This window comes from Rousettus aegyptiacus, unplaced genomic scaffold (genome assembly GCF_014176215.1).
Source record: "Rousettus aegyptiacus isolate mRouAeg1 unplaced genomic scaffold, mRouAeg1.p scaffold_m13_p_9, whole genome shotgun sequence".
Taxonomy (NCBI): domain Eukaryota; kingdom Metazoa; phylum Chordata; class Mammalia; order Chiroptera; family Pteropodidae; genus Rousettus; species Rousettus aegyptiacus.
The window spans coordinates 31,146,710-31,161,392 of NW_023416312.1; the positions used below are offsets into that span (position 1 = coordinate 31,146,710).

General features: G+C 47.2%; 1 protein-coding gene across 4 annotated transcripts; it reads left to right on the forward strand.

Annotated features, from left to right (window-relative positions):
- The first annotated feature begins 612 nt into the window (after positions 1–612).
- WDR13 (WD repeat domain 13) lies at positions 613–7,422 on the forward strand. Of its 4 annotated transcripts, none has more exons than XM_016153347.2 (10): positions 613–831; positions 1,127–1,206; positions 1,859–2,099; positions 2,759–2,868; positions 3,009–3,139; positions 3,741–4,048; positions 4,863–5,043; positions 5,145–5,286; positions 6,600–6,718; positions 7,149–7,422. In XM_016153347.2, exons 2-10 carry the CDS (start codon positions 1,166–1,168, stop codon positions 7,331–7,333), a joined length of 1,458 nt encoding a protein of 485 aa, XP_016008833.1. In that variant the 5' UTR covers positions 613–831; positions 1,127–1,165; the 3' UTR covers positions 7,334–7,422. The 4 variants fall into 4 exon arrangements, with proteins under 4 accessions (XP_016008833.1, XP_016008834.1, XP_016008835.1 ...); XM_016153348.2 differs by having other exon boundaries at positions 614–791; XM_016153349.2 differs by having other exon boundaries at positions 615–791; positions 1,893–2,099.
- The last annotated feature ends 7,261 nt before the right edge of the window (positions 7,423–14,683 follow it).

Here is a 14,683-nt window from a genome sequence, read left to right on the forward strand (position 1 = left end):
AGGAAGCCACTAAACCTTGTATTTCAACTTTGTAAATTGTATATCCTGATCATGTTAAGATGAATAGAGATGAAGCTTCCTTTTGAAGTTGAAATAAAGATGATTCAGATAGGCTCCTAGGGTCCACACCCCCAAAGCTCGTTGTGCCTAACTATGTCTTCTGCCTTTCCAGACTTGTGTCCTGAACAAGCTTCCTGGGATCACCAAGCCCAAACCCCTCCCCATCCTACCTGCACCCTTCCCACAGAACGGACTTTTCTCAATCCAGGGATGCTCAGAGGGCCTATCAGTCACTCTAAGAACTGAAAAGCTTTCTAGGGCCCTCTGCATGTGTAATTATGTTTTATCCTGTGCTTTAAAGCTTGCGTAGCCAAGATTGTGCTGCGAACAATCAGCTTATACCACTCTTAAAATCATGGGCTTTTTTTTGGACGTCATATTTCTGATTTTTAATGAATAATTTGCATAATTGCCCCATCCCTGTTGTCCTTGGACGTTATTCTCACATACAAAAAGTGCCACTAGGGACTGACTGGGGGGCGGTGAATAGATCTTGAGGGGCGGAGCTTCCGTCCTTGCGCCGGAAGTTACTGTCCCTTACTACGCCTGCGTGGTTCTCCCACGCTCTGGGGAAGATTCCTATCCGTTCGCTCTGCGCTTGGCAGCTCTTCCTGGCAGCAGGCGGCCATCTTGCTTGGAGCCAGAGAGAGGGAGAAGAGAGACAGAAGGAAAGAGCGACACTGGTCTCAGGGCTGCCCCGGGGGCTTCAAGAGCCGGAGGCAGCCCCAGAGGTGGTCCCTGATCCCGGGCTCTGCTCTTAGAGCCAAGAAGGGAAGGCAGGGAGCGGTGGGGGCAAGATGGGTGGGGAAGGCCAAGGATTGCTAGGTAGGGGAGGAGCGTTGCTATAGCGACGTGGGAGAGGCGGGGTCAGGTCTGAATTGCTGCTGTGAGTCATCCAGACGCTCGCTGGCAGGGCTGGGGTGATGTCCATAGTAACAGCCGGGTGGGGTTTCACGACACTTTGGCGTGGAGGGACTCAGTGTCTATGGCATCGATTGCCTGGCAGAAGGGGCGAAACTAGATCCCTTCGTTTGAGACGCTGACATTCCAGGCCCTTATCCTGCAGGCGCCCGCGGGCGGACACGCCGGAAGAGGAGGCCGGGGAATGGCCGCGGTGTGGCAGCAGGTCTTAGCAGTAGACGCGAGGTGAGGCGTGGGGTCGGAACCCGTGGGAGTTAAAGTTACTGTGATGCATGCTCAATGGTGATAAGTGAGGCTGAGCGGAGAACTTGCCTTATGGGCATGCCATAGGTGAGCATGCGCAGTAGCAGGATGTGGGGGCTTGCCCACAGTGAGAAGGGCTGGCCAGCGAGGGTCTTATAGAGCATGCTGGGAAAGTGCAATTAGATGTGGGCATGCGCAAAGAGTCTGTGTTACTAGAGCCTTTGGCAGGGGGTGATGGAGCTCAGGCTGTTGACCTATTCTCCACCACTGCTCGCTAGACTTCTCTTATCGCCATCATTTCCCCAGTCTGACCCCATCACCATTTCATACTCACTCCCATCATTGCTCCACACTAGCCCCCATCACCATGTCACACTAACCCCTACTATTGTCCCCTCATCCAACTTCAGCAAAGCTGCAAACTGCCACCATTGTTGGCACACTGACCTCATCTCCATGCCAATTATTACTATAGATTCACCCTTATCACAGCACCAGAGAGACTCCCATCACCACTGCTGATCACTTGCCATCCTGACCCCTCACTGCCACACACCTTTTCCTTCCCTGTCCCCTGAGCTGATTAATTCCCTCTGTCCTGTGCCTGCTGCTCGCCTGCCTACTGCCATCACAGGTACAACGCCTACCGCACACCAACGTTTCCACAGTTTCGGACACAATACATTCGACGGCGCAGCCAGCTACTGCGAGAGAATGCTAAGGCTGGGCACCCCCCAGCACTGCGTCGGCAGTACCTGAGGCTGCGTGGACAGCTGTTGGGCCAGCGCTACGGGCCCCTCTCAGAGCCAGGCAGTGCTCGTGCCTATAGCAACAGCATCGTCCGCAGCAGCCGCACCACCCTTGATCGCATGGAGGTGAGCTCCCTCCACACGGCCTGCCATACATACCACCTGCCTCTGTGTACATTCACTCAACAGACTTATCAAACACTTGCTATGTGTAAGGCATTGTTGCAGGTTCTTAGGATGAACAGAGGGCAAAAAGAGATATGAGATAAGTCAATAAGCAAACAATAAACAAGATACACAGGTTGATAAATAGGCAATAAATGAAATAAATGGGTCAATAAACATAGCAAACCACATAAACACGTCAATAATTACCATGGCTTATGGTAAGGTGTACTAAGACCGAAAAATAAAGCAGACTAGGAGGATAAAACAAGACTGGTGTGGGGGACAGAGGGAAGCTATTTTTGATGGGGATCATGAGGGAAGGCCTCTGAAGAGACAAAAATTGAGCTGATGCTTGAATGAAGCAAGAGACTGAGCTGAATGATTTTCTGTGGATGGGATTCATTCTTTGTTCAGGGAACATTTATTGAGTATCTGCTGAGCAGGGCAAGGGCAGGAGCAGGGAAACTAGTGCGGAGGCCACCACAGTACAGATGTTAGTGGTGTCACTGGACAGGGTGAGAAGAGACCTGGTTCTGGATATATTTTGAAGGCTCCAGACCTCACAGATTCTTGAGGGCTGTTTTCAAGATGCACTCACCCAGACCCTCTGTTTGCAGGACTTCGAGGATGATCCTCGGGCCCTGGGGGCCCGTGGACACCGCCGTTCCGTCAGCCGAGGCTCCTACCAGCTGCAGGCACAGATGAACCGTGCCGTCTATGAGGACAGGTATGCACCATGGGAAGCTGAGGGGGTTTGCACCATGGGAAGCTGGGGATTTGTGAGGAGGAGAGGAGCCACGGGGCAATCGTGGGCTGAATGCTAGTATCTACCTCCTCTCAACCCCTCCCACTCCTATTGGGGCCCAGGCCCCCTGGCAGCGTGGTGCCCACGTCAGCGGCAGAAGCAAGTCGAGCCATGGCTGGGGACACATCGCTGAGTGAGAACTATGCCTTTGCGGGCATGTACCATGTTTTTGACCAGCACGTGGATGAAGCAGGTGAGCCAGTAGATGGCAGGTCCATCACTACACATTTGCCCAAACTGTTGACAATCACACAGTGCATTCTTTTCTGGAATGTAAAGTCTCCGGCCCACCTCCAAAGGTGGAATTGCCATCCAAGAAACTTTTTACAAATCTAAAGCCCTCTGCAAAGTGGCCTGCAAAATCTCAGGTATTTTGTCTACCATAAAGGGGCTCAGCAGCTTAAAAGATCCCTTTGCAGAAGGCTTCTGGGATTGTGAGTAGCTTGAATGAGTTCAAAGCCTTTGCTGCAGAGAAATTTCCTTGCAAAGGACAGAACGGGTTTTGCAGATTGCCAAGACCTTGGTAATTGTAAAATGCTTGCTGAGATGTAGGAGACTTTTCACATTACTGAAGTCTTTTGCAGTCCATAAAGTACCTGTTAAGATGTATGAAGCTTTTGGCAGAGGGATTTTTGGGGTTCTGTCTCCCTTTCTCAGTCAAGGAAAGCCCCTTGCTGAAGCCACTGTGCCTAGTGCAGTGGATCCCGGCCTCCAGCTCCCATATAAGAACTTTTTATAAATGAAAGCACCTGGTGAGTGTGCTGACTCCCACAAGTGGCTCCTTGGCATTGCAGTACCAAGGGTGCGCTTCGCCAATGACGACCGGCACCGACTGGCCTGCTGTTCACTCGATGGCAGCATCTCACTGTGCCAGCTGGTGCCCGCCCCACCCACCGTGCTCCGTGTGCTGAGGGGCCACACCCGCGGTGTCTCCGACTTCGCCTGGTCCCTCTCCAATGACATCCTCGTGTCCACCTCACTCGATGCTACCATGCGCATCTGGGCCTCTGATGATGGCCGCTGCATCCGGGAGATCCCTGACCCTGATGGCGCCGAATTGCTCTGCTGCACCTTCCAGCCAGTCAACAACAACCTCACTGTGGTCAGGCTCCAGGGAACCTGCTCCCTGAGGGCGGGAATGCCAAGGCAGGAGGGCTGCTGCAGGGCATCAGTACGGGAGGAGGGGCACTCTAGTCCATCGCCACAGTGCTCTAGTGGTCAGACTCAGAGGGAGTTGAGTCAGAATGGGGGTTGCATTTATTGGTCTGGGATGGCTTCACTGTGGCCAGGGTTGGAGTCACAGGTCTGGTACCCCTTCGGTCCCATCAGCAGTAGTCCTACAGTTTTCCAACTGCAGGGGCTGCTGGTTGGGGAGAGCAGGATTAACTAGCCGGAAGCCTCATCTTGTCTCAGTGGCAGCCTCACTGTGGTCTGACCCCGGGATAGAGAGAGGGCAGGGGGCAGTGGGGGAAGAAAAGAAGTCTGGCCTGGCTCTGAGAAAGTAGTAGAGGGAGCTGGCCAAGTGAGCCTATGCTCTGAGATCCTTTCAGTTGCAGCAGCAGCAGCCCTAGTGTAGTCAAGGCTCCAGGAAGGACCAGTCAGGAAGCAGATGAACTATTATCATGGGTCGTGGATGGCCCTGTGCTTTGCTGATCACAGGGGGCGCTGGCCAAGAGGCAACACTATGCGTCTGCGACCCCTTGGTCCCCAGAGCAACTGTCTACTCCAGTCAGATTGCAAGAGCCTGGTTCAGGATGATTAGAGGCCTGGGTCACCTCTATTCTACCTACCACTGCCCCACTGTTATTAGACTCCAGTAGGAAGCAGCAGGTGCCATCAACAGCAGCTCCACTATAGTCAGACTCAAGGAGGGACTAGCTGGGAACAGAATGATGGTATGCGGTTCTCACCCACAGGTGGGGAATGCCAAGCACAACGTGCATGTCATGAACATCTCCACGGGCAAGAAAGTGAAGGGTGGCTCCAGCAAGCTGACAGGCCGCGTCCTTGCTCTGTCCTTTGATGCTCCTGGCCGGCTGCTCTGGGCAGGCGATGACCGTGGCAGTGTTTTCTCTTTCCTTTTCGACATGGCCACAGGTAGGCAGGCCCTAGGCCTGCACCTATGTGCTAGCACTCACGGTCTCTTGGTGCACAGCCTTCACCCTTACTTTTGCCTCCTCCCCACTCTGTTGTCACAGGGAAGTTGACCAAAGCCAAGCGTCTGGTGGTGCATGAGGGTAGCCCTGTGACTAGTATTTCCGCCCGCTCCTGGGTCAGCCGCGAGGCCCGGGACCCCTCGCTCCTCATCAACACTTGCCTCAACAAGCTACTGCTCTACAGGTGGGTCTCCCTTATCTGGCTACATGGAAATAGAAGGCCTGCTGCCTCACGGAATGGGAGAGCTGGTCTTCTCTTCCTCCTCCTCCTTATCATCATCATGATCATTATTTAATGATGATATAAATGCTAGCAACTGCTATTACTAGCACTAATAATAATATTACTAGCAATGATAGTAAGAGTACTAGTAATAGCAGTAGCTAGCATTTAGGTTGCTGTTGCTGGGGCCAGGCCCTGTTCAGAGCACCTCATATATATCACCTCATTTGATCCTCATAACCCTGTGAGGTGGGTACTGTTATGTCCATTTTACAGATCAGCAAACTGAGGCATAAAATAGACTAGGGCTCCATTAGAGCAGTGGCCTCTTTTCCTTCCTTTTTTTTCTGAGGTAGGGAGTTTATTGTCCCCACTCACATATGCCACGTTACCCAAACATAGTTCTTTCTCACCCTGGGCCATATGCTGGAATGACCTGAAAGGCTTCAGAAGTCATGGCCAGGCCCCACTCCAGGCCAAAGATTTCAGAAGCTCTGAGGCAGGCTGGGCATTGGCACATTGAAAACTTCCCCAAGTGACATCTAGCCAGGCCTGAAAACGACTGCCCAGCAAGATGCTCACTATTTTACTATTTTATTTTTCTTCTTTTAAAAAATTTATACATATACGCTTATAATTTTAATTTAAGTGTACTCCTAAGTTTTTTCCCTATTTACCCCACCCCCTCCCTCCTTTCCTCCTCACTACTGCTACCTCAACTTTCCCCTGTCAGAGTCAAGCATGTTAACAACTTTGTATGCACCGTTCCATACTTTGTTCCCTCTCTCATAGTCCTCAGCATGCACACCCACCCACATATTTTTGAGGGAGGGTCATTGTTTTACAGAAGTGGGCTCCTTCTACATCCTTTTCCACATCTTGCTTTTCTCACCAGAGAAATGCCACAAGTCACCTGCAATAGCTTCGGTTCATTCCTTTGGCCATGTGGTATTCACAGTGTAGGGGTGCCTTAGTGTGGTCAGCCATTTCCTTTGTGCCCATCAGAATGCCAGGATTTCCTAGAGACCCTTAGGAAGAGAAACTAGTGAATTACACTGCAGAGGTTCCCCATTTGTATCAACAGATGCAGTTTCTAAACTGTCACTAACCCACGGACCAGCCCACGCTTTACAGGTTTATGCAGTTGTCTCAAAATTGGATTTCATAAACCTTGAAAAGAACCCAAGTACAGGGGTGGGAACACAGGCTAGCGCACCATTCGTCCCTCTGTGGGGCTGAGGCTGTTCCCTGACCTGCTCTTATCCTCCCCTCAGGGTGGTGGACAACGAGGGGACTCTGCAGCTGAAAAGAAGCTTCCCCATCGAGCAGAGCTCACACCCCGTGCGCAGCATCTTCTGCCCCCTCATGTCCTTCCGCCAGGGGGCCTGTGTGGGTGAGTCCCATAGGGTTGGGGTGTCCAAGCTGCTATGGAGGGGGGCAGGCACCAGGGCTGATGCTGATCTGGCTCAGACATCACAGTACTCTGATGCCTTGACTGCCTGGGCCTTGAGACCTGTCATACCCACACCGCCTCCCACTTTGAACACAGAGCCCCAACCAGTCCAGAAACCTCACAACATGAGACACAGAACCTCTCTTTCTCCACAAAGAGCTCAGAGACGTCACACTCTGGACACAGGATCAAAATTGCTAGCTGGCCTCCCATCTAGGGATGGCCCCCTACGCCCACCCAAGGCACACTAGAACCTCACACTTTGGACATAAATCCCTCAACACCTGAGTCACCTCAGAGAATTCACACCCAGAGCACCCTACTATCTTCTGTGACACCTCCTGATGGCCTCTCTCTCTCACCTGGGCAGTGACGGGCAGCGAGGACATGTGTGTGCACTTCTTTGATGTGGAGCGGGCAGCCAAGGCCGCTGTCAACAAGCTGCAGGGCCACAGCGCCCCTGTGCTGGATGTCAGCTTCAACTGTGACGAGAGCCTGCTGGCTTCCAGTGATGCCAGCGGCATGGTCATCGTCTGGAGGCGGGAGCAGAAGTAGGAGCCTCCCAGCCCCTGCCATGTCCACCTTCCCACCTGACCCATGCTCCAGCTTTGTGTTTGTAAATAAAGTTCCTGTGGTTGTGCGGATGGCTGGCTCCCAGGGCTGCTAGGGGCAGCATGAGGGGGAGGGCAGCTCTAGGCCTCAGGATGGGATGGGGTTCGCTTATTTACTCATTCATGCATGTATTGATTTATTCACTCATTCAGCAACCATTTAATGAATGTCTGCCATGTCACAGACACCACTTTCTTTAAGTGTTGTACATTCATGCATTGGACAGACATTACTGAGGACCTACTGTATGCCAGGAACTATTCTAATCACTGCCTTCCTGGGCTTGCATTCTAGTGGAAGCAGGTAGATAATAAGACAAAAACATATAATAGGTCAGCTAAGATGTTCCTGACAGTGAAATTTAAAGACCTAAGTGAAGTGGAAGAGGGGGCCATACATAGTATGTGAGAAGCAAGAACATTCTAGGCAGAGAGAAAGGGCAGTGCAAAGGCAGTGAGGCTGGAGTGTGCCAGAAGGATGGTTATAGAAGCTGGTGTGGGGGGTGAGGTTGGCCAGGCCTGATCCTGGAGGGCTTTGTGGGCCACGGGGAAGACTTGGGCTTTTTGTCTGAGACAGTTGAGCCACTAGACAGTTTTGAGCAGAAGAGGGATATGATCTGACTTGGTTGTACGAGGATCCCTCTGGGCACTGTAAAGAGAACAGCCTGGGAGGCAAGAGCAGAAGTGGGGGACCAGTCAGAAGACCCTGTAGTAGTTCAGGTGAGCATGATGGGACTCGTGCCAGGGTGGGGGCAGTGGAGAAGTTAAGGTGGCAAATGTTGGCTTTTATGATGCAGGGCTCTGCCACTTCAGGGAAGCCCAGCGCAGCTGCTGCCTGGACTCCACTCTTGTCTGAGCAACAGGTCAGGTGGTTGCTCACAAGCAGGGAGCAGAGACATTGAGGACTTGGAGTACACACTGGTGTGGGAGCAACCATGGACCCCTAAGACTTAGCTAGTGGCTCCTTCTGGGGGGTGGAGGGATTGACGGTTCACTCCATCCCCAGAGGATCCCCAGACCATCCACAGCTCCTTCCATGCCCACACAGGGCCCAAAGTCAAGGCCTGGAACAGCTCAGAGACTGCCAAATGATATATTCAGTATTTGAGGGGAGCACTGAGTGAGGAGAGAAAATTGGAATATGATGGGGATGGATAACCAAAGTCCCTTGTCAATGACCTGAGTCACCAGGAAATATCAAAGTTGCCAGAAATGTCAAATAGCCTCTTCCTCTAGCTGCTCCCTTCCCTCCACCTCCATAGGCTGCCACATCCAGAGACATCTGTGGGAAATGTGGCTACCACCTTGAGACCTCAGAGTCCACAGAGTCACAGAGACTCCACCCTGGCCCAATGTTGTTGAGCTTCTGCTGAGCTAACACCAGCAGTCTTGTTCAAGCCACTGTTATTTGACAGTATGGTTACTTGCAGCCAAAAACATTTCTACCTAGAACAGCAGATCTTCGAATATAGCACTGATGAAATTGCTGTAGAACTTACCTTTCTTTTATATCAATTTAGCCTGTGGTAAAATTGGTTTCGTTATGTGTCCTTTCACTTAAAGTCACAAAATTATTGATGACATTAAGTGAGGACTTACTGTACTTCCAACTGACAGACCTTAAGGTAAATGGACAGACCTTAAGGTAGATCGTGTTGAGATAGGGACATCAGAGAGCTGAGCTGTTCATGATCAAGATCATGTATGTATGTGTGTTGGAGGTCCTCAGATCAACCCAGACTCAATGATTTGCCAGAAAGACTCTCAATCTCAGCATATGATGGTATACACAGCTAAGTTTTCTTCCAGTAAAAAGATACAGAGATCAATCAACAAAGGGAAAAGTTGCATGGGGTGAAGTCCAGAGGAGACCAGGCACAAGCTTCCATGGATCCTCTCATGGTGGAGTCACACAACACCCTCTTAATTCCTCCAGTTCTGGGTTGTGACAACATGTGTAAAACATTGCCAGCAAGGGATGCTCGTTAGAGACTTAGCACCCAGGGTTTTTACTGTGGGCTGGCCATGTAAACAGCCCCTGCTGGGCACGTACCCAACTTTCGGACTCTCAGAAGGGAAGCAGGTATTCAGCATAAACAATAGTGCTTGTATGAGCAGTTTAGGCACAGTGAGCCCGTCTTATTTAGAAAGTGCTGAGAACCCTTCCAAAATCTAAGTTTCTAGATGCCAGTCAAGGGCCAACCTTGAAGCAGGCTTCTCCAAGGAGAGTGCTTCAGGCATGCTCTGTTAACTCTTTCTGCACAGCATGCCACACCAAAAAGATGATGTTTCATTGAAGGTCGGTGTATGGGCAAGTTAATTTGGGAGAACCTCATTTTTCTCTAACATTTTCTTCTTTTCTTCACACTCTATGTTCTTTATTGAGTCAATTCAAGATGGCTGATCATGGATGTTGTTATGCATGGCTTTGGAGGTTTCCTCATGTAATTTTGAAGTGGCAGAGTTGACATTCTGCTTTAAATTCATCTTCCTTATACCTTTTCTTGATTTACAATGTAAGGGAAAGTAACGAGCAAATAATTAAAAAATAATATCTTATTGGTCAAACTTGGGCCTCTGTTAACTTGTCCATTATCACTGTGCCTCTGGTTTAACATCAGATCTGGAACTCAACCATTCCACCAGCAATGCCTCTGTTTTTGCCTCAAGTTCAGGCCTCCATTAACTGTTCCATGCCCTTTGACTTTGAACCTGTGTGTTTAACTACTTTATCAAGAGCCTCTCTGGTCTGAGCTTGAAGTTGGGCCTTTGTTAATTATTACCCCATCAGTGTGCTATCAGCCAATTCTCAAACCAAAGTTTCTGCATAATATTCCACCAGCTATTGTCTTTTGATCTGACCTTGAATTTGGGATTCTGTTAATTGCCCTTTTGCTCCATTCTAACCTTGAGAACCCTCAGTCCTGACCTTGAATCTGGGCCTTTATTAATTTTTTAAAACCATCAGTGCCCTTATGGTGTCAATTCTAATCTGCACTTCTATATTAACAGTTGTACCATTAATGCCCATGTGGTCCAAACTTAAGCCCAAGTCTCTGTTAACTGGCTATTCTATCATCACTGTCTCTTTGGTCTAACCTCAGATCTGCTCATCTCAACATTTCCTCCACCAGTGCCATGCTAGTGTGACCTCAAACCCAGGTACTTTTAACTCTACCACCATCTATCTGGTCCACTCTCAAACCGGCACCTCTAATAGTGCTTCCACCGTTAAGACCTGTGGTTTTACTTTAAACCTGAATTTTGTTTTAACTCCTCCGCTGTCAGTGTCGTGGTGGTCTAAACTTCAACCTTGGACTCTACTTATGATTCCACCATTAATAACTCTTTGACCTTGAATCCAAGCCTTGGTTAGCTCATTATCAATGCTCATCAGGTCTGAAACTTGAACTTGAGCCTCTGTTAACATTTCTACACTCAATGCTTTTCTGGCCTGACCTTAACAAACTATTCCAATATCTATACCATTATGATCTTACCTTCAACCCCGGCTCCTATTTATTATTCCTCTATAATTGCCCCTTTGATCTGATCTTGAACCTAGGACCCTGATAATACTTGTAGCATTGATCCCCTCTGTGCAGACCTCAGACTCATGTGCCTGTTAACTATTCTATCATCACTTCCGTTCTGTTCTGACCTCGAACCCGAGCTTCTGCAAACTATTCCACCATTAATACCCCTCTGGTCCTATTTGAAACTAAAATTCTGCTGACTATTCCTTTGTCCAACCTTGATTCCGGACCTCTGGTTAATATTCCATCATCATTGGCTTTCTGCTCTGACTGAGCCTTCTTGAACTCTAGAATCATCATGGTATCTCTGGTCAGACATCAAATCCAGACTTCGTTAGCTTTTACTCCATCAACACCTTCTTTGATCTGTATTCTCAAATGGGCATCTCAACTAATTCAACATGACGGCCTCCTTATCCAACCAAAATCCAGAGCTTTTGTTAGCTATTCCACTGCTGGTGCCCTTCTGCCCTGACCTCAAACCCAGACCTCTATAAACTATTCACCATCATTGGGCCTCTGGTGTGATCTTGATTAGAGACTTCTGTTAACTATTCTGACATTGAGACTCCCTGATCTGATTTTGTACTATTCCAAGATCTGCGCATCTTTGCTTTGACCTCCTCTATTAACAATTCCACCATCAGCCTCTTTCTGGTCTACCTTAAAAACAAGGGGTCTCTGTTAAGTATCCTACCATTACTGCTCTTTTGGCATGATCTTGAACCCAGGCTTTCATTTCATATTCTAACTGAAAGGCCCCTCTGATCTCAAATCAAACCCAGACCTCTGTTAATTCTTCATCCAAGAATGCTGCACTGGTTGCATTTGGGATTCTTTTTAACTATTCAAACTTCAATCCTCTCTCATCTAACTCTCAACTCAGGTCACTTTAACTCTTAAACCACAATGCTCCACTTGTCTGACTTCAGACCTGATCCACTATTAATCACTACAATATCGATGTCCTTTTGGTCTCTTCCCGAACAGGGTCTCTTTTATTGTTATTCCACCTTCAATGTCATCCTTGTTCCTAATCAAAGCTCTTCCACTATCCTTGCTCTCTCATCTATTTGATTCTTAACCAGAACTTGTTTACTCTGCCACATTCAAAGATCTACTGGTCTAATTATCCAACAGAGCATTTAACTCCTTCAAAATATTCCTATTCCTCCACTCTAGGCCTATCCACAAACCCAGTTCTCTGTTAACTATATCACCATCAATTACCCCCTGGTTTAACCTCAAACCTGATTCTCTGATAACTGCTGTCACCAGTGCCCTGTGGGTCTGTCATTGAATTTGTACAGTTATCTCTTCTAACATCAGTGCCCTTAGAATCTGAACTCAAACCCCAGGCTCTGTTTTTTCTAGAACCTATTCCCTTCCTGACTGATCTCAAACCCAGATATTTATCTGAATGGCCCCATACCTGTTTCTCTGGTCTGACCCTAAACCAAGTCCTCTGTAACTCTGATGCCATGAATGCCTCTCTAGTTTGAGTTCGAGCATTTGCTAACTCTTCACACGTCAACACTTCTCTGTCTAGATATTCAAACAAAATAATTTTTAACTAATTAAAAACCCTGGCCCCTCTTATCTGACCTCAAATCTCAGTCTCTTTATTCCACCATCAGTGATTTTCTGGTCTGTTATTGAATCCTGTGCATTAACTCTTCTACCATCAGTGCCCCTCTTATCTGACTAAACCACAATCCCTGTTAATTCTTCCACTATCAATTCCCCTATGGTAGTGTTGCCTTCCACTGGGGCCTCTGATAGGGCTACCAGTGTTAATGTCCCTCTGGCATAACCTTAAACAATGATTTTTGTTAGTAATTTCACCATCAACAGTCTCCCATTTTAGAATGCTGCCCCTGGCATATGTTAACTAAACTAGTCCATTGTCCCTGCCCTATTTCCTGACCTTAAACCTAGACCACTATTAAGTCTCAATTTCCATGCCCCTTTGGCTGAAGTATGGTAAATGCTCCAGTATTAGTGCCTTTCCAGTCTGAGCTCAAATATTGGGGATGAAAATTACTGAACTAATAAGGACTTCAAAGTGGTCACTACTAGTGACCTACATACTGCAGTCAGATATAATGGGGTGAGATTTGCAATGTGGACAAAACCATTCACAGAAATAAATGTGGATTATAGTGGAGTCCAGACTGGAGTATGGACAGTTCCATGATCTGTACCTGACTGTGTGAGCCAAGGAGTCTCCACACCCCAGTTTGTGTGATCCACAGGTGTCCAACTCCAGTTTGTATCACCCCGGAAGTATCTATACCCCAGTCTATGTGACCTCAGTAGGTCAATATCCCAGTATGTGTGTACCCAGGAATGTCCATATTCTAGTCTTGGTGACCTGAGGAATATCCACACCTCAGTCCATGTGACCCTAGAAATGTTCGTACCACAGTCTGACACCAGGAGTGTCTATACCCAGTTTTTCTGATGTCGGCATTTCTGAATTGCACTCTGTGTCACTCATAGGGGTCTACATCAAGTGTGCCTACACCCCCAGTTTGTGTGACTCTTGCTCAGAGTGTCCAGACTCCTGGCTGTGTGATCCCAGGAGTGTTCGCACTCCTTCATAAAGGAGAGAAAGAATGAATAGATATTCTTTTATTTTTGTTGCTGATGATTAGATAAATGTAAGTTCAAATAAGTTTAAAAAAAACTAAAGGTAACCACAAGTTGAATTAAAAACAGAAAACAGAACTTCCAAATTACTTAAAAAGGAATGAGAAATTATTTCATAACATAAGATAGACCACTAAGGTAACAAACACCAACGATGCATAAAAAATACTGAAAACATACAATAACACAAAATTTCAATTTGACATAAATATTAATAGATTAAATTCCATACATTAAATGATAAGGGCATGTAGATTGAGTAAAAATTCAAAACCCGACCAAAAGGATGTCTAAATCAAAATGATTCAGAAAGATTCTTTTGAATGAGTAAAAATGTATGAGAAAAGACAGAGAAAACAGCAGTTTCAATATAAATTCAAAATAAAATAAATGGAAAAACCATGAAGAAAACGCTTTTTATTGATCAAGAGCATGATAAACATAGAAAATATAACAGTCATGAATTTCTATATTCCACATACCAGAGACAAACCTTGTCGCTAAAGGAACAGAACACAGCCAATTGAACCTTGCCAACTTATCCATATGGTTGGATCAAGTTTAGCAGTCTTCCCACCAGACATTAAAAAATAAAATGGGGCTGTAAATTAAATTTAGTGGATAATGAATGGAAAGAGGAAGTGGACACATGGTCTACCTATTGTCTCACCACTGGACCCTACGAAAGATACTCTCATGGCCTTGGGCGTTCTCTCTTACAGTGAATATGAGTGGCTACAGGTACAATATTGAACACTCCTATTAGATCTTGACTCTGCTACCCAAGGTTGATCTTATTTTATTTTATTTTATTTTGCTTTTTTTATTGGGGCATAATAGCCATACTTTATGTTAGTTTCAAGTATACAGCATAGTGATTTGATATTTGTGAAATGATCACCATAATAAATCTAGTTAACATTCATCACCTCACATAATTAGAGTTTTTTGTGTGTGTGATAAGAACTTTTAAGATTTATACTCTTAGCAACTTTCAAATATGCAACACAGTATTATTAATTATAGTTACCATGCTCTATACATTACATCCCCATGACTTATTTATTTGAGTCCCTTCACCCATTTCATTCTACCCCCCACCCCTG

Excerpts from the sequence above, each read along its gene's own strand:
- WDR13 (XM_016153347.2), top strand. The coding sequence starts at position 1,166 with ATGGCCGCGGTGTGGCAGCAGGTCTTAGCAGTAGACGCGAG. Across the intron at positions 2,869-3,008 it reads CGTGCCGTCTATGAGGACAG|GCCCCCTGGCAGCGTGGTGC; the intron begins GTATGCACCATG and ends ATTGGGGCCCAG. Across the intron at positions 5,287-6,599 it reads AACAAGCTACTGCTCTACAG|GGTGGTGGACAACGAGGGGA; the intron begins GTGGGTCTCCCT and ends TCCTCCCCTCAG.